Below are 22,917 nucleotides of genomic sequence, written 5' to 3' on the forward strand. Positions count from 1 at the left end.
AGAGTCACCAGTTAACCTAACCTGCATATCTTTGGGGGAAACCGGAGGAAACAGGGAGAACATGCAAACTCCAGATAGTAAGGCCCTCATCAGCCACGGGGCTCGAACCTGGAACCTTCTTGCTGTGAGACAACAGTACTAACCACTACATCACCATGCCGCCCACATTTAGGCCTATTAAAAATAAATATAAAAGGTTTATATATTCTTTTGAGCTTCACAACAAATTATTTCTCCAGTACATCATTTGAGAGCGGCGGCACGGTGGCGTAGTGGTTAGCGCTGCCGCCTCACAGCAAGAAGGTCCGGGTTCGAGCCCTGTGGCCGGCGAGGGCCTTTCTGTCCGGATTTTGCATGTTGTCTGCGTGGGTTTCCTCCGGGTGCTCTGGTTTCCCCCACAGTCCAAAGACATGCAGGTTAGGTTAACTGGTGGCTCTAAATTGACCGTAGGTGTGAATGTGAGTGTGAATGGTTGTCTGTGTCTATGTGTCAGCCCTGTGATGACCTGTCCAGGGTGTACCCCACCTCTCGGCCGTAGTCAGCTGGGATAGGCTCCAGCTTGCCTGCGACCCTGTAGAACAGGATAAAGCGGCTACAGCAGGGCCGTGCAAAGGCCTTTGGAGGGGCAGGGGCTCAACATTCAAAAAAGGGCACTTGGAACAAATTTTTCACACAAGTTAACTTTATTCAAAACTAAATTTCAATTGCAACTGAACATTCTGTGTGTGTGTGTGTGTGTGTAAGCTACTATAACATAAAAGTCTTGATAGAATATGTTGTGGACGTCGTCATTCAGCCTTAAGTTTTCGAAGCTGCTAGAATATGTTATTAACGCCGTCGTTCAAACTAAAGTTTCCGAATCTGCCACGTTAATGAAATGGATGGAGCAAACGGTTTAAATATAGCCTAGGCGGCTTCATTAAATGATAAACAACCCTACGCATTTACTGTTGTGTTCTAAGCTGCACAATATTGCATGTTCAGATAAGAAATGAAAGGAGACTTTCAGTGTGACCTTCCCATGCCGTTCCTCGCACTGTCTCCCACTGCCAACCGCCTGCATGCGCTTTCTGCACGGAGGCTCACTGAATGCATGACGTCACGGATTGATGCCCGTATTTACATAGAAAAACGTTATTTTATCAATCTATAATTTCATATATTATTGTCAAATTGTAGAGAATATTGATGTTGGAGCTAACTTATCTTTTACAAATATTAAAAAAACAAAACAAAACAACAAAACAGTCCCTATGAAAAGGTCACTTTGGACAGCAAACAGAAAAGGGACAGGGGCTAGAGCACCTGTTCATTGCACGTGGGTGGGCTACAGGTAATGAGATGAGATGAGATGAGATGAGATGAGATAATTTGAGAGCCGAATAGTAAAGCCTGCATCTTTTAAATAGATTGTAGGCTACATCTGATTTACTTTTAATAATCCGCATTTATTTCTCTCCTATGTCGTTCAAACCGCCCCCCCCCCCCCCCAAAAAAAAAAAAAAAAAAAAGTTGAATGGTGTATCTTCGTGTGAATGCCACTGATCATTTATAAATAATAAATAATCAGTCAATCAGTATCCAGTCCACGCGAGAAAGTATCGCGGGATTTCGCGAGAGCAGGCTCGGGTGCGCTGCTATGCTCTCGTGTTTCACAGCGGGTGGATGGAGCAGGTAGTCTCTGCTTTCCGCTCGGTGTGCTATTGCTAGGCGACCAGCGTGCCCAGTGACCCGGTTCAGGCTCCGCCGAGGCTTGCGCTCTCACTAACGAGCCTGTATTTATCATCAGCTCCCAGTTAAACCCGACTCAGACTTCCACACGTATAGTGGTCGGTAACCTACCTGCCAGCCGTGACAGAAGATGTCTGGTCCAGGAAATAGAGTGATGCTGGTGCTGGGAGTGGCGGTGCTGCATGCGGTGTCTGCTCTTATCGGTAACGCTTTTTTAAGATTTATGTACATTTCTTGTGGCTGCCAGGTTCTGTGTTGTTCTGTTTTTTTTAGCGCAGAGGTATCCTGATGATGATGATGGCGAGCTTTTCCCTCGAGATGCAAGATGTATTTATGACACATATATTGTAAAGTAAAAAAGGCAAAGCACTATACAGTATAAGTGAGCAAACAGTTATTTTTATTAAAAACAGAAATCTGGTAATAGATTTTCACCATGTAAGCTCATGACAAAATGTTTAGGTGCCAAATGGTAAACAGGCCCATATGAACTGAACCGATTAAGACAGACCAATATAACTGTTATGGACATGCGCTATTTCCATACATCACTTGGGGGTTTATAATAGACCTTTCTCCCACAGCCTTCAGTAAATATAACTGCATTAACATTGAAAATGATGTTCAGCCGAGATAATGCACAGGCACCCTGCAGCACCGAAAATAGCAGCTTGATCTGCTGCATGGTGCTCTATTTATAGAGATGCGCTGCAGCAGTTGGAGTATCCTCCTGGTGGTCCTTTTACAGCCTCCAGAGTGGATCATGAAGAAACATCACCCGCACTGAGGTTTTGTTAAATTAACAAGCGATTGCATTAACGCTGTAATTAGTAAAGTGCATGGAAGCCAACGAGGCATCTGGTGTTAAACCTGAGGAATGTGCTCAGGTGGCTCTTTAATTCACAGAATGAGGACCAGCGCCACCTCTTCTAGTCATCCTCAAAAAGAAAGCCAATAGCCTGGTTTCAGATCAGTAGAAAAGCAGCTTGCACCATCACCCCAGAACATGGCCGCACAGTGTGAATGCATCATATAGCTGTAGCCTCATTGACAGACTGACAAGGGCAACATGGATGAATTTTCACCAATCTACTGCCATACTGTGAAAATACAACTTGTGATAATTCTGTATGATTCTTGTGTAAAAAGAATGGATTATATATCTGGATGAAGAATGATGTGCTCATTTGCTTCTGAGACTTTGAACAACTACAAGATATTTGATTTCTGTTGCGCTTCTGTAGATCTTACAGTCTAATGCCATCTGACATTTTCCATGAGATCAGGTTGCAACATTTTAATAGACTGGTGGCGCCTTCCCTTAGATAGACTTTTTTTTTCCACCTTCTCACACACAGTTAGGCACAAATACATTGACCTATTTAGCCTATGAACAAGGATTTCTTTCCCACCCTGAAGGCAACAGTGTTTCAGAATTCTGTTCCTTCCAAGCTGACTCCATTCATGTGTAGACCTATTACATGCAAACCCACACATACAGCAATTTGACCACCTCACTCTTCAGATCTGCCTCACATGATTTCACAACTGAAGAACATTATTTTCAGGACTTTTGAGCAGATTACAAGGTTTAAAGGTAGACTGCCTTTCAGATTTTTCAAGTTTAGGTCATAAAAATAATTTTCCCTGACACCCAGTTATTTTTGTTTAGTGGACCGAAAGCTACTGAATTTGAATCACAGACTTCCAATTTTATTAGTTTTTTTTTTTTTTTAGTAGAACAATTAATGAATTTAGGGCCATGTGGCCATAAATTCTCAGCTATTTTTTCCTGTTTCGCCATGACCCAATTCAAGATACTATGTCATGCATCACGTGGTGGGCTTTCCCTGTTCATGCAAGGCATTGTGGGATACAAATTTGAAACAGGAGAGGAAAATGGAGGATGCAAATGAAACATGAAAGACCGACTACAGTAACAGAAAACAAGAAGAAAAGACATTATGTTGCAAAGGAAAGGAAACGCAGAACCAAACTAATAAATATCAGTGGTCAGTGAGCACCTCGATGTGATCAGCTGTTCATTTATGGCCCTTTTCCACTACCCTTTTTCAGCTCACTTTATCTCGCTTCAGCTCACTTCAGCCCGACACGGCTCGCGTTTCGACTACCAAAAAACAGCACGACTCAGCTCTCTTCAGCCCTGCTTAGCCCCTAAAACTCGCACGGTTTTGGAGTGGGGCTGAAGCGAGCCAAACCGTGCCGAGTGAGGCTGGGGGCGTGAGGAGACACTCCCCTGTGCACTGATTGGTGAGGAGGAGTGTCCTCACATGCCCACACACGCCCCGCGAGCACGCTGGGATCTGTAAACACCGCAAACCCGGAAGAAGGAGAATTACGAGAATTATGAAGCCTTATGCGCCTCGCCTCATCTATACGCTCTTGCCAGTATCTGTTGGCGTTGTCGGTGACAACAAGCCACAGAACCAAGACCAGCAACACTAACGACTCCATGTCCTCCATGTTTATTGTTTAGTATTCGGGTCGTGAGACTACCGCTTAAAAGCTCACTGATGTCACTGTTTGCGCCGCTTAACGACATCACGTGACGTCCACCCACTTTCGCTAACTCCACCCAATGTGTCCACCCACTTCCAGCCAGCACGGTTCAGCGCGGTTGTAGTCGAAATGCAACTCCAACAGCCCCACTCAGCTCGACTCAGCCCGAGTCAGCACGGCACGGCTCAGCCCGACTCAGCCGCGTTTGTAGTGGAAAAGCGGCATTAGTGACAGAATGATGGAACTGTCAGTGCACGGTCAAGGTAAACCTGTAGATGGCAGTAATGCAACACTGGATGCCAGCTGCCGTAAAACCCAAATGAAGAAGGAAAAGAAGAAGAAGCAGCATGTGCACACGGACTTCCTCTGTCTGCGTGACTGTGCAAAGTGAGCGATTTCATGCACATTATTTGCGAGGGAATCCCTTCAAATTAAATAACTTCCCAGCCACAGAATGGCTTTTTTTTTAGATATTACAGAAATAAACATATGTCACAATGACCAAATTTCAGAGGGAACTAAATTTCCCCGCTTTTATGAAATCGAAAGGGCATATAGCTTTAAACAATGGGTAGATGCAATTTGAAGTTTGTTAATTAAGACACAAATTCTGGGTTGAAAATAACCCAACCTGGGAAAATATTGGACAGAACACATGCTGCATTATTTATTTTAACCCAACTAGTTGTGTTATATAATTAGACCATTGTGGGCAGGGGCGTAGCCATCATTTTAGAAGTGAGGGGGACAAATTGTTCAGAGGGCTATTGAGTGATTTATCATCCTCTCGCATTCAACTGCACCTCTCGTTAGCAGCTAAAGAACCACATAACCACAAACAGCACAGCACCAGGGAACCTGATACCATTGTCTCTGAAATCTTAGAGTTTTGTCTGCCAACTTCTGAGACACAATGGTGTTAGGATCTGGCTGATGTGGTTTTAAAGTGGCCACAGAAGATTCATCCTCTGCTGTATCTCTGTCTGAAGTCTCTCCCTGCCTGTCAATGCTGCAACCTGGTCTCTCCCCGACACATGACCTTCTCCCTGTGCTGCCTATTGCAACACAGACAAAAAACATTTGTGACGAGTCATGGAATCCACGGACACATGTCGGCCGAAACGAATCCGAGAAAATCGCAAAAGAAGCATTAATTAATTCCATGACTCGGATTCCATGACTCGTCACATTTAGTATAAATAAGACTAGTTCTGAAATAGCAGTGGAAATGCTAATCTTACAGTCACTCTTATCCTATATACATTTCTTTAGCCAGTTACAATTTCTCCTACAATTTCTCCTACAATTTCTCCTGCAATAATATAGATAGTAAATGTGCAAAGTAAAATTTATAAATAGAATTAAGAATAGTAGTAGTGACATAGCTAGTTATATTCTCTTCTCACCTGTGACCCTGTATAATCATCCCTGTTGGCCTCTGGTCCACTGTCTCCTCTCTCACCCTGCTCTTTCTATTGTGGCCATAAAAATTAAAAAAATATGTGGAAAGCAACATTTTGAAATAGAATTAGGAATACAGTAATAATAATCAGCAAATTCATGTACTTTAAACTTTAACTACCACAAAAATAAATTAAATCTTTACAAAAATAACAGTCAAAGGAACACAAATACATTTATGTTCTTATTTTCTACCCAGAAGTGAGTAATCTTAGAGTAGCCAAAATAGTAACGTTACTCAAGAGTATTGTTACTTTAGAATAATATTATTCAAGTAAAAGTAAAATGTATTTTGCAACAAAACAACTCTTAAGAGTACAATTTATCCAAAAAGTTACTCAAGTAAATGTAACGGAGTAAATGTAACGAGTTACTACCGCCTCTAAGTTAGCTAGCTAGCTTAACTAACTAAATTGACACCTATTTGTCATCTTTTAGCTAAACATTATCTACATTACACGGTTTGTTTGGAAAAAACTGTCTAAAGTCTTCAGCCATTTGGCTGGTTTGCTGAACATACAGAAGCACTGCCCAGATCTGAATCACACCAAAGATACTCATACAATATTTTGTAAAGCGTCTCTGATCACACACGACAGCAGGGTTTGTTTGCTGCCTTAGCTCCGCCTGCTCATGATGCGTTTAGAGGCGGCTCGGAAAAACGCGTTTCCACATGTTAAAAATGAATTGAGTGGTTGTAACGGCTGTCAAAAGTGCAGGGGACAGAGGGCACAAATACGGGAAGTGCGGGGCGTACCCCGCGTACCCCACGTCCGCTACGCCCATGATTGTGGGATATCTTCTGATCTACACGTTGTGTGTGTGTGGTGGGGGTGTAACAGTACCTGTCAGGAGTTTGGACATGTACTCATGCATAGATTTTTCTTTATTTTGACTATTTTATACATCCTTGAACAATACTGAAGACATTAAAATTATGAAATAACATACAGTGGTGCTTAAAAGTTTGTGAACCCTTTAGAATTGTCTATATTTCTGCATAAATATGACGTAAAACATCATCAGATTTTCACACAAGTCCTAAAAGTAGATAGAGAGAACCCAGTTAAACAAATGAGACAAAAATATTATACTTGGTCATTTATTTATTGAGGAATATACAGATATGTAATATTGGATCATTTTCTTCAATTAAAAAAATGACCAAGTATAATATTTTTGTCTCATTTGTTTAACTGGGGTCTCTTTACCTATTTTTAGGACTTTTGTGAAAATCTGATGATATTTTAGGTCATATTTATGCAGAAATATAGACAGTTCTAAAGGGTTCACAAACTTTCAAGCACCACTGTATATAATTATGTAGTAAACAAAAAAGTGTTTTAAAATATAAACGCTTCATATTTTAGATTCTTCATTCTTACCTTGATGTTGCTTTGTACACTATTGGCATTTTCTTAACTAGCTTCATGAGGTAGCCACCTGGAATGCTTTTCAGTGAACAGGTGTGCCTCGTCAAAAGTTAATTAGTGCAATTTTTTGCTTTCTTAATGTGGTTTAGGCCATCAAACAGTCAATAGTAAAAAACAAAAATACAGTAAATAGCCTTATTCAACAACTGTAGTAATCCATACTATTTCAAGAATTGCACACCTAAGTAAAGAGAAACAACATCCATCATTACTGTAAGACACGAAGGTCAGTCAATCCAGAAAATTGCAAGAACTTTGAATGTATCTTCAAGTGCAGTTGCAAAACCCATCAAACACTCTGATGAAACTGGCTCTCATGAGGACCGTCCCAGGGAAGGAAGGCCAAGGATTACCTGAGGATAAGTTCATTAGAGATACCAACCTCAAGAATCGCCAATTAGCAGCACCTCAGATTAAAGCCGGCATGAATGCGTCACAGAGTTCAAGTAGCAGACACATCTCTGCATCGACTTTTCAAAGGAGACTGTGTGAATCAGGTCTTCACAGCCACATTTCTGCAAGGAAACCACTACTGAGGGAGGCCAATAAGCAGAAGGGAATTGCTGGGGCCAAAAAACCCAAGGAATGGACATTAGACCAGTGGAAATCTGTACTTTAGTCTGATGAGTCCAAATGTGAGATTTTTTTATTCCAGCTGCTGTGTCTTTGTAAGATGCAGAAAAGGGGGAACGGATGTTATCTGCATGTGTGGTTCCCACTGTGAAGTATGAAGAAGGAGGTGTGATGATTGGGGGTGCTTTGTTGGTGATGCTGTTGGCAATTTATTCAAAATTGAAGGCACATTTAATCAGAATCACTACCACAACATTCTGCAGCGACATGCCATCCCATCAGGTTTACACTTAGTCATTTATTTTTTACCAGGACAATGACCGAAAACACACCTCCAGGTGATGTAAGGGCTATTTAACCAAGAAGAAGCATGAAGAAGTGCTGCATAAGATGACCTGGGCTCCACAATCACCCAACCTAAACCCGATTGGTTTGGGTTGAATTGGACCACAGAATGAAAGAAAAGCACTGAAGCACTCAACATATATGGGAACTGCTTGAAGACTGTTGGAAAACCATTCCAGTTAACTGCCTCAGGAAACTGGTTGAGACATACTTGCCAACTTTTCAAAATTCTCATGGGGGAGAAAAGTGCATGAACGACCTTTTTAATTGGACGAGGGTATGATGCGCGGTTGAAACGATAAAAACAGTGGATCCCAATTAATTGCAAACCATTTGAAATTTATACAATTAAAGAGTTTTTGAACTGTTGATATTGTTCTATCAATTACTATAGGTTATGGGATTCATGTATCAGGCATGAGATAGCTCAGAGTGAAAAATCTGAAATAATACTTGTCTTGAATTTTAATATAATAACAATGAAAGGGAAGTCTTAAATCAGAGTTTTAGCTGAAAAATCTCATGCTTGAATATTGTCTACATACAGAGACCCACAGAAAATAACACAAGTGATGCTTTAGAAGAATGTTTATAGTTTCTTAAAATAGTCACAGTGAATGAAAGTATTATTGGATTGCATCAAATGTTTTCCTTCTGTAAGCTCATGTAAAAATACAGAGAACTATAATATCATATATAAATTAAATTTAAATAAGATTTGACCAAAATAGTAACAACTCAATTAAATAAATACTGCACTGTCTTAGTACTACTAAAATGCATCTCTCTCACCTAAACACTTTCCAACAGAATTTTTAAAACGCACTAGAAATCCTATCAAAATCCTATCAGAATGCATCAAGGGAATTTGCTCATTTGCAAACTTGGACTGAAAGTTTTCAAACAAAATTTAAAAATGGCACTATAAATACTACCATACTATCAAAATATACTCCACAAAGAAATTCACTCAAATGCAAAATTTTTGTACTACCAAAATACACTCACTAGGGCTGTAGCCAGCATTTTAAAATCACCGAGGTCCGTGATGCACGCGCAAAGCGCGCGCCAAAAAATTTTCGACATATTTAAATGAGGGGGTGAATTACACGTCACACAAGAGATCTATTCCTGAAATTACTTTTAATGGTGTTTGAACTGAATATCATCAGTTTTGAAAAAAAAAATCATGTATGTAGAATAGAATCTTTATTGTCATTGCACATCAGGTATACAATGAAATTGCAGTGCTTCTCTGGCCGGTGCATAATAAATAAATAAAAAAAACAGTAAAATATTAAAAGAAAACAGTAAAATAAGAATAAGAAAGGAGTAAAATAGAAATAAGAAAGTATGTGGCAAGAGTAAGAATAATTTAAGCTTGTTTAATGGTTTGATCTGGCCCAGGCAATGAGGACAAAAGATACCCTAACCATGTAGCCTATGTAACTAAGATACATTAACAATCTGGCATCCGTTACACCTACACAAAAAAAAAAAAATTCTGGGAAAAAAATCAGTATACACCACCATGTCTGAATAAAGAGTAGGGGTAACTTTAAACTTGTTGAACAGTTTGCCTTATCAACTGTGTACGTGTGTTGAGTCGTGCACTCATTCATTTTTGTGTTCTTGGTCTCAGAGCCGCACGCACAAAACAGACAGAAGACAGAATCAACGTTTAACATAATTAACAATGCACTTTTTACGGAGACATTTTAATGTTATTCTTTATTTTTTTATCCAGTTGAATATTTAGCGTACAAATGTATTTTCAGCTCTTAAAAATGACCGAGGTCTGGACCTCGGTGGCCTCATAGCTGGCTACGGCCATGCTAACTAGTGATCTTTTACTTAAAACCTCAAAACTCTATCAAAATCAATCACTTTCCAGATAATTCACTTGTAAACTTTCACTTTACTTTCAAACATAAATTTAAAATGGCACTAAGACACTACCACACTATTCAAATACACTCACCAAACAAATTCGATCATTACGGCCACCCGACCCAGCATTAAAAATTTTCCAACTGAAATAAATTCACAAGACCCGGATGTAAACATACAGACTTCTAAACTTTGACCTGTGCGGTCACTGAATCACTTACCTTATCCAGCCCCTATTGCTTCAGGACAAACTGAACAGGATGCGAGTGGACCCCTGCCTGGTCACCTGGATCTCCAGCTACCTCACTGACATTCCACAGTACGTCAGGCTGACACTGTGATTAGCAGCACCGGAGCACCCCAGGGCACGGTGCTGGCCCCTCTTCTCTTCACCCTGTACACCGCGGACTTCTGCTACAACTCAGAGCTGTGTCACATTCAGAAGTTCGCCAATGACACAACCATCGTTGGGTGTATCAGTGACGACAGAGAGGAGGAGTATAGGAGCCTGGTGAGGGACTTTGCTGTGTGGTGCAACAGGAACCATGCAGCTCAACACCTCGAAGACCAAGGAGCTGGTCATTGACTTTGGGAGGTCCAGACCAAGGTCACGACCAGTTCTGATCGAGGGAGTCGAGGTGGAGGCTGTGGATTCCTACAAGTACCTCGGGCTGTGGCTGGACAGTAAGCTGGACTGGACTTGCAACACCAAACACTTATACAGGAAGGGACAGAGCAGGCTATACTTCCTTAGGAGGCTGCGGTCCTTTAACATCTGCAGGAAACTCCTGTGGATGTTCTGTCAGTCTGTGGTCGCCAGTGTCCTGTTTTACACTGTGGTGTGCTGGGGGGGGCAGCACATCCAAGAAGGACACATCCAGGCTGGACAAACTGATCAGGCGGGCCGGCTCTGTGGTCGTCATGAAGCTGGACTCTCTGGTGACGGTGGCATAGAAGAGGTCTATGGACAAACTATTGAACATCACGGACGATGCCAGTCACCCTCTGCACACTGTCATCAGCAACCAGAGGAGCCTGTTCAGTGACAGAATGCTCCTTCCCAAGTGCAGGACGAACAGACTCAAAAACTCCTTTGTCCCTCATGCCATTAGACTGTACAACTCCTCTCTGGGGGGGAGGAGAGGTAACAGGAGGACAGAGGATGGGAAGGAGCAGTAGCCTAGCCTAACAATAAGCAATACCGGACAATGTGCAATATAATGTGCAATATAAAGTGCAATATCTCTCCTGCTGCCACCCCCCATTTTTATTTTTATTTTTCCCTCCTTCCCCCCTTCCCCATATCTTATTCTTTTTATATTTGTATATGTAAATAATTTATTTTACTTTATCTAGAAGTTTTCTCTATTTATTTTCTCTGTTTATCTGTAATGATGCTGCTGGAATCTTAATTTCCTTGAGGGAACCCGCCCAAAGGGATCAATAAAGTTTTATCTAATCTAATCTAATCTAATCTAATCTAATCTAATCTAATCTAATCTAATCTAATCTACCTTGCAAAATGCGTTGGTCTGGCTGGTCGAACATTTGCTTATCCATGGAAATTCATTCTCCCATGCAACCTGGTATTGGTTTAGTGGCCATGATGAATGACTGCTTGTAAAAAATGTCAGCCAGCCTGGGTGAATCCTACATTACGGAAGTGACTGTCGTTCTGTTCGTTGATTGGTTAAAAATCAATTGACGTCAGCAGTGTTTCTCATACGATTCTGATTGGACATAATCGGGAGTATTTTAACTTGGCGGTAGGGATTTCCCAAAACCAGGAGATTATCCAGTTTTTAACAAATACGAGCGGGAGGCGGGAGACGGAGGCTAAAATCGGGAGCCTCCCACCGAAATCGGGAGGGTTGGCAAGTATGTTGAGAGAATGCCAGAAGTGTTTAAAGCTGTCATCAAAGCACAAGGTGGCTATGAAGAATCTAAAATACAAAATTTTTGTACTACATAATAGTAATACTATAATATAATGCATACTACATAATTCCATATGTTATTTCATAATTTTGTTGCCTTCAGCATCGTTGTACAATGTAGAAAATAATAAAAATAAAGAAAAAAAACCCAGGTGTGTACAAACGTTTGAATGGTACTCATACATACATACATTTTATATACACACACACACACACACACACACACACACACACACTCGTGAGGATATCACTGAATTGTTTTGATAAATTTGTGTACTTTTTGTTTATGAATGTGTCTATATAAAAAAGAAAATCATTTGAAGTTTATCTTCTCATATATATATATATATATATATATATATATATATATATATATATATATATAAAACAGTTATTCCACAAAATTGAGTCATACATGAGCTGATATTAGCCATGTATGACAAGATTGAGTGGAATAACTGTTTGATTCTATCCACATTCACTGGATTTTGAGAAACAGAGTATTTTTTTTCAAATTCTATAAATAAAAACATTTTATACAAAATGTCTGACAAAATCATTTCCACTTAGAATGTAAACAAGCTGGTGAAATGACAGTAGCAATTTGTGAAAAATGCTATAATAATAATTATTGAAAAATAAAAAAGATACGTTCTTACCATCAAATACTTTTATTCAATATTTTGTTGCTTTTTTGTATTTTTAGGGGTTTTCCTTCTTCTTTTTGTTTTTTTTTGGTGGTTGGCAAACCAACTTACAGGTGCATTACTGCCACCAACTGGGCTGGAGTATGGAACAGGAGCCACTGGGGGACAAAACAATTTTTATTATAATTTCTTTTAGCTATTTCTGTTTCTTTTAAATACTTGATAACAATTTTTGGAGTTTTGTTTTCGAGTAGAGTTTTTAGTTCGTCCTTGGTTGGTTCAGCAACAAGCTTCACCAATTTGTTTTTCTCTACTCACAGTATATGAGCTGATATCCTAGTAGTAGAGTAGCCAATCAGAGCCCGTGATTGCTTATATCCAGTGAATGTGCATAGAATAAATATATACATATATATAGGCTATTACATGGTGTTCTCCACCTCTCAGCCGAAGGCAGCTGGGATTGGCTCCAGTTTCCCCCTGCGACCCTGATGGATAAGTGGTATAGATAATGGATGGATTTACACCCCCCCCCCCCCCCCACACACACACAGACATCAGCCTTAACATTAAAGCCACCTGCCTAATATTGTGCCCTCCTTGTGCTGCCAAACATCTCTGACTGAGGCATGGCCTCTAATGGTGTGTTGTGGTATTTGGCACCAAGACGTTAGCATTAAGTCCTGTAAGTTGTGAGGAGTGGCCTCCATGAATTGGACTTGTTTGTTGGACTTGTTCCCATAGCTGTTCAATAGGATTGAGATCTGGGAAAAGAGAATAGCATTGCCATGAAGGGACACAGAGTATACTTGGTCTTCACCAGTGTTTTGGTAGGTGGTATGTGTCAAAGTAACATCCACATGAATGCCAGGACCCAAAGCTTCCCAGTATAACATTGCCCAGATTATCACACTGCCTGCCTCAGCTTGCCTTCTTTCCATAATGCATCCTGGTGCCATCTCTTCCTCAGGTAAGCGATGCACACACGCCCGACCATCCACATGATGTAAGAGAAAATGCAATTCATTAGACCAGGCTACCTTCTTCCATTGCTACATGGTCCAGTTCTGATGCTCACGTGCCCATTGTAGGCACTTTTGGTGGTGGACAGGGGTCAGCATGGGCACTCTGACCATACACAGCAAGCTGTGATTCTTTGTGTTCTGACAAAAAAAGTTAATGCTGACACTTTGTATCACAGCCAGCATTAACCTTTTCAGCAGTTTGTGCTACAGTAGCTCTTCTGTGGAATCGGACAAGACTGACTAGCCTTTGCTTCCCACGTGCATCAGTGAGTCTTGGGTGCCCATGACCCTGTTGCTGGTTCACCAGTTGTCCTTCCTTGGACGATTTTTGGTAGGTACTAACCACTGCATACCAGGAACACCCCACAACACCTGCTGTTTTGGAGATGCACCGACTCAACTGTCATCACAGTTTGGCCCTTCCATACACTTGCCCATATTTCCTGCGTCCAACACATGAACTCTGAGAACTGGCTGTTCATTTTTTGCTTGTTCATGACATTCAAGGATGCCAAATGGCCAAATTGAATGGTCTCATCTCATCTCATCTCATCTCATCTCATCTCATCTCATTATCTCTAGCCGCTTTATCCTGTTCTACAGGGTCGCAGACAAGCTGGAGCCTATCCCAGCTGACTACGGGCGAAAGGCGGGGTACACCCTAGACAAGTCGCCAGGTCATCACAGGGCTGACACATAGACACAGACAACCATTCACACTCACATTCACACCTACGGTCAATTTAGAGTCACCAGTTAACCTAACCTGCATGTTTTTGGACTGTGGGGGAAACCGGAGCACCCGGAGGAAACCCACGCGGACACAGGGAGAACATGCAAACTCCGCACAGAAAGGCCCTCGTCGGCCACGGAGCTCGAACCCGGACCTTCTTGCTGTGAGGCAACAGCGCTAACCACTGCACCACCGTGCCGCCTGAATGGTCTCAATAAATGTATATTTTCTGTGCATAAAGAAAATAAATGTGTGTTAACTAAGTAAAGAAACCTAAGTGCTGGATAAAAATAACAACCCTGTAGTTGGTTCACACTGCCAATCCAAATGCTGAGTAATGTCAAATTAATGAAATTAACAGAAATTGTGAGTAGGCTAACACAGTATTTGGGAAGAAAAACATATAACCCAGTGTGAAGATAAACTAGTCAGCAGGAAGGTCTCATCTCATCTTATTATCTCTAGCCGCTTTATCCTGTTCTACAGGGTCGCAGGCAAGCTGGAGCCTATCCCAGCTGACTACGGGCGAAACGCGGGGTACACCCTGGACAAGCCGCCAGGTCATCACAGGGCTGACACATAGACACAGAAAACCATTCACACTCACACCTACGGTCAATTTAGAGTCACCAGTTAACCTAACCTGCATGTCTTTGGGGGAAACCGGAGCACATGACACAGTCAACAGTTTTTAATCAATCAAGATATTTCAGTGTCTATGATGTATTTAAAAAGGTTGTACTTCTATTCAGCAGTCAAAATATGTTAAATATGACACAAGGCGTCTTAAAAATATATAATTTTGTGTTGGTTTGATTTCATAAATATATGTACTGAAGTGCCACCTAATCATCACAAACCCAGTTTCTATTAAACAGAACATGCTTTGTATCTGTATCTGTATCTTCACAATGCTGGTTCAAAAGCATTTCTGTGTCATTCAGATGTTATAGGCTGGTAAATATGATTGTTCTTGATACACCATGCAAAAAAGTTTGTACACATGGCAAGATGTGTACACACATGTATTAGCAATTAAGGAATTACCTTTAAGTTGCCCCAAAACATGTTCTAAAGACCATACTATATTTTGGCATTGAACAATAATGCTTGCGTGGCAAATACAAAAAGTGAGTTTAGAAAAGAGAAAAGGGTACAGAAGCCACTACACTTTTACTGTCTTGAGGAAATTCATTGAATATGTAAATGAGACTTGTCCCCAAACCTACACACATCCACCTCTTTCCCTGGTAAAGCAACATTTCATACTTTGTGAGTGCAGACCACACCCTGAACTAAACAACATAAACTAAAACTCTCTGTGATAAAAGTTGCTGAATTGTAGGGAGGAGATGGGAAGGTGGTGGATGCAGAACCTTTACTAATTGAAAAAAGTGAGATGGGAATTTATCGGATGTTAACTAGGAAGAAGGTGGAGCTCCCAAACTTCAGTTATTTCATTACTGCATAAGGTACTCTCCCTGAATTTACCTGGTCTTTGCATATTGAGACATGGCAGGCTTTGGTGCATTTGACTTAGATTTTCACTTCTCCAAATGCTACAAAACCTCAACAGTCTGCTCGCTCAGTTAATTTCATCAAAAGCATATGATTAAAGGATATGACTTTAATATATTCAAAACTTCACTGTACATGACCTCTGAAGGTCTTCACATATCATCAACAACAGCTCCTCAGAGTATGCTAAAGGTTAAAGTGCATATCGGGTAAATTCAGGAGCAAGATCAATGTAATTATCCTATTTTATATTAAACTTTGGTCAAATATCTGTAACATTCTGCATTCTCTGCAATTTTTTTACCTTGCGCAATACCAAAAAAATTCAGTTGAAATCAAGCCATTTGAGGCGAATTGGTCCGCCTCTGAAAAAAACTTGCCATTTGAATTTCCCGGCAAACATTGAGTTTCATGATGTCATCTGCAGGATGCCTCCCTCTGAATCCTACATCAGCGCTGGTTCGTTTATGAGAAAACGACCTGGTGGTTTTCTGTAAGTTTCTTCAACGTTATCGCGTAATTATTAAAATGGTTAACAGATGTATCATAGGAGGGTGTAGCAACACCAATCTTGATGGGATTAGTACTCATTGTTTTCCAAAAGACCGGACAATGAGAGAGAAATGGGAGCGCTTGGTCTACACAGGCTGTGCACTGAAACCATTCAAAGCTCTCGCAGCCTGCTGGCGCTTCCGCAGATAACGTCACAAATCTGGCTCCAGACTCCCTTGGGATTTTTCCAGACGCGTTTTGTTATTTTATTTTTTTCTGCTGTAGACAGATGGCCTTATGCAAAATTACCCTTCTGGATGAGTGTGTAAAGGGACATACTTTCATATAAAAAAAAAAACACAAAATTGGTCCAGAATATGCACTTTAACCTTCCGGTCCCTACTCACTAATCCAGTGATTTCTACTTGATTCCTGCTTAATTTACTTCCCAGTTCAATGTGTGCTAAGACATATTCTTTTAACACATTCTGCAAATCAACGTTTGCTACCTTAAGAGTAGTCGCTATTTCACGATTGAATATTGAGTAGTTCCATGGGGGTGGTGGATGTGTGGAAAGTGTGTGGCACTTATCCTCCCTCCCCTGATGACATGGGTCCTACCTGCTCTGTTGCTGTAGGGTGCTACTCCATAGTAACATAGCAACAGAGGTCATCTTTCAGAGCACACCCACACAAGAGTAGGTAGACATCTCAATGAAACGTGGAACATCAAAGCGTTCTAGATGCAGAAGCATTATTCAAGGTCATCATGCTTTATCCATGGACTTGAATTTTAATGTCCCTGTATTTAGAAATAGTCATCTGTCTTGTTTCTCTTCTGTTCAACCATTGCCTTATTCAGATTTTATTCATGTACTTAATACCTTCTTTCTGTTTACTTGATTTTAATATTTTATAATCTTTTTACATTAAAACAATACTTTTTTCTCTTTATGTTCTTGCAGCATCTCACACTTCCCACACTTCATCCGTCTTTTTAAATACTTTATTTATGGATTTTTGATGGAAACATTTTAACACTCCACCCACACAAACAAGAAGGAAGAACCTGCCCTCCCCTTCCATCCCACCCCACCCTTACATGGCATATTAAGGACTATAAAACAAGAATTATAAAGATTTTCAAAAGAAAAAAAGGGTGAGGATAGATAGGCAATGGGCCTAGTGCACTGTAATAATAACTGAACTACACAGAACATGCATTTACAGCAAAAGAGAAAGAAGAAAAAATGATTCTGGCATTTTTTCCAATAATAAGACAGGCTCTCATTGACTTCCTGTATATTGTACCTACATACAATCATTCAGACATAAAGGCCTAGCTGTAAGTGGCTTTTGCTGAAGAAAAGACAGATACATCTATATTCACTGGTCACTTTAATAGGAACTTGTTCTTGATTCAAAGATTCTTGTTCATGGCTGGCAGGAGTGGAATCCAATGTGGTCTTCTGCCGTTGCATGCTGAGATGCTTTTCTGCTCACCATGGTTGTAAAGAGTGATTATATAAGTCACTATATCCTTCCTGGCAGCTCGAACCAATCTGGGGTGGGTTTCCCAAAAGCATCGTGGTACAAAGATCATTGTTAAATGGTAAACTGAGCATCACAATGAACACTCTGTCTCCTAGTTAAGATGCTCTTAGAATTAAGAGGCTTTTAGGAAACCCACCCCTGGCCATTTTCCTCTGACCTCTCTTATCAACAAGGCATTTCCACCCACAGAACTGTCACTCACTCAATGTTTTTTTTAATTTGTTTTTTTTTTTGGTTGTTTTTTGCACCATTCTGTGTAAACTCTAGAGACTGTTGTGCGTGAAAACCCCAGGAGATCAGCAGTTTCTGAAACACTCAAACCAGTCCATCTGGCACCAACAAGCGTGCCACAGTGAAAGTCACAGAGATCACCCTTTTTCCTATTCAGATGTTTGAAGTGAACATTAACTGAAGCTCTTGATTTGTATCTGCATGATTTTATGCACTGTGCTGCCGTTAAGAGATTGTCTGATTAGATAACTGCATAGAACAGCAGGTGTATGGGTGTTCCTCATAAAGTGGCTGGTGAGTGTAAATATCAGAGGTGGGACAAAGTCACTAATGTGCAAGTCACAAGTAAGTCTCAAGTCCTACCACTCAAGTCCGAGTCAAGTCACAAGTCAGGGCACTTTTGACCAAGTCAAGTCCAAGTCCAAGTCCTACCCAAGCCAAGTCGAGTCCAAGTCCAAGTCTCATTTTTTTCCAAGTCCCTAACAAGTCACCATTTATTCTACAGGCAATCAACACATTTTTGATCACAAATGTATTACCTCTCCACACTGCAGTGTATGTCCTCCTTTGCCAGTCACCTTGGATAAAAATGTCTGCTAAATGTAATGTAATGTCAATGATTCATAGAGGCAGCACAAGTAACTACAGTACACCCATTCTTTTCCATTTTAAAATGTTTTAGAGCTTGTGCCCCAAGACAATCAAAGAATCTCAGAGGAGACAATGATTAGTTAGTTAACGTTAGTAAAGCATCCTAAATTTTCAGTGAGTTTAGTTTGAGTGAGTCAGTGTACATCTGAGGCTAAGGGTGTGAGAATGAGTGAAAGTATGACCATTTCCTTAAATTTTTTATTGGAAAATTAGTGAGAAATTAAAACAAAATTCTAAACAAAACTAGTACTGTGTAACAAAAATCATTCTTTTCATTTCATTCATGTCATTTTTCACATAAAAATGCTTTTCATGTGCATTTTAAGACATGAAACTCAAAGTCCAAGCTAACAGATGATCTGTGTACTTTTAGAATCAAAGAATGGTTTTCCTTCTGAAGTTAGGCACTGTCCCAACATACAACATGACATGCCTTTAACACAATACAATGTGACTTGAGTACGTTTGTGTGTGTGAGAGAGACCAACTAACTGACAAAATTCCAGAAATATCTGTTCTCCACTACTGAGAGAGGGATGTTGCATCCAATGACCAAATCTGTTAGTATTGAATTTGTGGTGGCTTTTTGTTGTGGGTGGGTAGCATTGTACTGTCTATCTTTTGCAGTAAGGAATCCAGAAATGGACGGCTGCTCTGTCTCACTTGGGATGATCTTGTTCTTCAGATATTCTGCAAATCTAAACAAGAAAAAAAAATGTAAAATTAGTAGGCCTACTTGTTTTCTGTTTTTAATCATGTAGACATTAACATGTTTTTATCATTTTCAATATCAAAGTCTGAGTTCATTTAATCTGAACATATTTGTTTATACACAGTATAATGTTTAATACAAGCCAGCCAGGATGTTCCCTTAAGCAGTTTAGCTAGACCACAATGCATTCACTAAACACTCGCTAAAATACCGGTAGCCTCAGTAAACACAGAACGTTGTGACGATATAGCCAGAATCAGAGTCCTCTAGGGCTCTGGCCAGAATGTGAGAATGAAGCCCTGGCAACATTCTAGAGAGCCGTATAATAACGTAGAATAAACAGTTGTTGTGAATTTCAGAATGTTCAGCGGAATCCTCCAGATCCAAGTTGCGTGCTTTTGGCGAATTTGGTTTCTCGCCAGAGACTAATAAATGCACTGGTAAAGCCACGCTATGTAAAGGCATTGTGTGCCCTGTCGTTTGGGTAAGACTGTGGGATAATGCTTCGCGTCGGAGTAGGCTACACTCCAATCTGTCGGGATGTACTGCGCTATAAAACGTCAGCTGAGCTTACATTTTACATAGCCCAAATGGCCCATTATTCACATTGCCTACATGACACCAGAGAGAGGAAGAGAATAGAATTGAATGTCTCTGATGACACGTAATCCCAGCACTAATAACACACATCGCACAGCGTCCATGACTTGGTGCAGTACGTAGCAAACAGTTAAACGCCTGGTTTAACTTGCATTGCTAGTCATCTCGTCTCAGTGGTTTAAATGCCTTTCATGACGAGCACTGACTTTCCCACTGCAAAGAGCGAACTTCTGTTTTACATACTTAGTTTGCAGTCTGGGTAACTGTTTATTTGATTCACGTTTTATCCTTTGCTGTCCGGTTCTTATCATAAGTCTGTGTCGTTCTGACCAGAGCCTTTATAACAATCTTGTAAACTTTCTCTGCTCTGACCAAATCACCACCTTCTGGCTATGCCTTCCCAATGTGTGTTAACTGGTAGCCTAGCCCACATAATCTAACACTAGACTGAACACAAAAGCAATCCAATAAAAAAAAAAAAAAAAAATCTACTTCACTATTTTATATTCAGCAAAGCAAAACAAATCCTTGACAGCGTTAATACATTAACACATTCCACTTCTAGCCACCAACTAGCCTGTACAGATTCTTGCTACCTGGCTTTGTTACTTACTTTTCCTTATGCAGCCTCAGGTGACGAGCGAAGTTTGATGTGGTTGACTGGCTGTCCGAAATTGTGGCTCCACATGTTCTGCACGTAGCAATGCGTTTGTCATCTGTATTGGAGTATTCTTTAAATCCAAAGGAAATTACGCGGGGAATCATGTTTTTATCCGTCCGTTCATCATTCAGCGTCCTCGTTGCCCATCACCGTTTGGTTTTTCATTTGAACCAGTTGAAGTGCTTGAGCAGGGCCGGAGTGGGCCCTGTTTTCACTCCGGGAGTTTAATTCACATTCAGGCCACTTTGAAATGGAGGAAGAATTTGAGTACATTAAAAAAGATAAAACAAATAACTGTTCTTTCACAATGCTTTTTATTTGGTTTAAATTCAGGTAGTGACAATGTATGTTGTTCATCGTTCTCTGCATTACTTTAGGGTTAATAAAACTTCCATTACGCGGTAGTTTAATGACCACAAACGTAATGCAGAGACCGACGAACGATTTCATCTAGTATGAGACGGGGCTCCACTTAAAATTGGATGGTGTGTGGCCGCGTGTCTAATCCGCATATACATTTATCTGTGTCACCAACATGTCCCAAAGTTCCTTAGTGAAAATATTTGAAAACACATCCAAAGAACATGCATCTTCAGAAATCGGCATCTTCGGCCCGGGTGTGGGACTGAACTTTTACGTCGGGGGCGAAATCCAGCTGACTGCCACTCCAAATAGCAAAGCAGCGAGTATGGCTGATTGTTTCGCGTTATTTAAGACGAATTACACAACACTTTTTTAGTCACATAGTCTTAAAACAACGAAAGCACCCATCTCGCGTGCATTTGAACCAATGCTTGTGCATTACATGCCGCATACGCCTCGAAAATAATGGCAAATCAACAATGCTGGGTACTCAGCAACCGGCAGATAAAGCGTGAGGGCGCATTAGGCAACTCAAAAATGGTTAAATGAAATGTAGGCTAAAGCAAGTGTTCGATTCTGCTTAGAATATTGGCATACGAATACACCTCTTCTAAGTTATATATTTAACAACAATTATTTAACATCAAATATGACTTCTAGGCCTATGTGTTCATAACCACAATGTGCGCACGCCTGTGGAAATGCACGGTGTGACAGCGAGATGAAATAGGCTGGATGAGGAAATAACGCGCAACAGCACATTTGGGACCTGTTCATCTAAAATTGTTAATAACTGGGATGTAAAGCAATGTCCGGTTCTTCTTAGAATTAAGACATACACCACATCTATACCGTGTAAATTGCGAGATTTCACATGACATCAAAAAGCTGAATTGACATCGCAAACTATCGACACATTATAGGCCTAGCATAGACTGATAAAATCGACAAACAGGGTTATCATACTCCATATCTTTCGTAACCTACCAGCTGGTCTTGAGAACATATCTGTCAATTTGGCACATTTTGCTGCCACCTTTTTTAAGCTTCGCCCTTTCGGCTCCACCTGGCCTCTTTCAGCCCTCCATCACTGACGCGCGCTATTTCGCGCCAATGTTGTTTAAGTTCCCCGCAATACAGAGGAGGAGTCTTGGACCAAACCAACTGCAATAGAGGGGAGGGGAGGATTTCCTTATTTGGTAGCGCCTATTTAATCTGCTGCGATGCTGTCGGCGTCTGGGCTGCCATGTGAAAATGCAGAGTGCAGTTGAATTGATGATTAATGCAAGAATAAGATCAGTGACCAAAATTAGTGAAAATTATTTTCCCCATGCTCCAAGCAGGCCACCATTGATGGTTTGGGCCGGGGATGGTCCCGGCTAAATATAGGGCCACCCCGGCATTGTGCTTGAGTGACACCTAGTGCTAGTGGATTGAGCTGCCGTAGCCTAGGACAAGGAGCTACACCGCATTCAAATAATAACGAGTGTACTTGGATTCAAAATCGGGGGGGAAGAATATTTATACCTGATACGCCAAGTCATTGCAAGCTAAAACTGTCAAGTCCAAGTCAAGTCTCGAGTCAACAGCGTGCAAGTCCGAGTCGAGTTGCAAGTCATTCCTCATCTAGGGATTTCAAGTCTCAAGTCATCAAAATGGTGACTCGAGTCTGACTCGAGTCCAAGTCACATGACTCGAGTCCACATGTCTGGTAAATATAAACATTACACCAATAAAACAGTTAGTCTGTTACATATATACACATTACACATCTGCGTAGGAGACCCAACTCTTAGACCCAGCTCTTTACAAAACTAAATATCACCCACCTCCACCCTGA

The 22,917-nt window shown here is 40.8% G+C and overlaps 1 protein-coding gene across 1 annotated transcript in view; it reads left to right on the forward strand.

The window, feature by feature from the left end:
* Nucleotides 1-1,675: 1,675 nt before the first annotated feature.
* Nucleotides 1,676-22,917, forward strand: part of nptna (neuroplastin a) — a 58,377-nt gene continuing 37,135 nt past the window's right edge. Inside the window, exon 1 of the mRNA XM_060909068.1 lies at nucleotides 1,676-1,934. Coding sequence (XP_060765051.1) covers nucleotides 1,862-1,934 — 73 coding nt within the window. The 5' untranslated portion in view covers nucleotides 1,676-1,861. The remainder of the gene's footprint in view (nucleotides 1,935-22,917) is intronic.

The sequence above is a fragment of the Neoarius graeffei genome, chromosome 2, assembly GCF_027579695.1.
Source record: "Neoarius graeffei isolate fNeoGra1 chromosome 2, fNeoGra1.pri, whole genome shotgun sequence".
Lineage (NCBI taxonomy): Eukaryota > Metazoa > Chordata > Actinopteri > Siluriformes > Ariidae > Neoarius > Neoarius graeffei.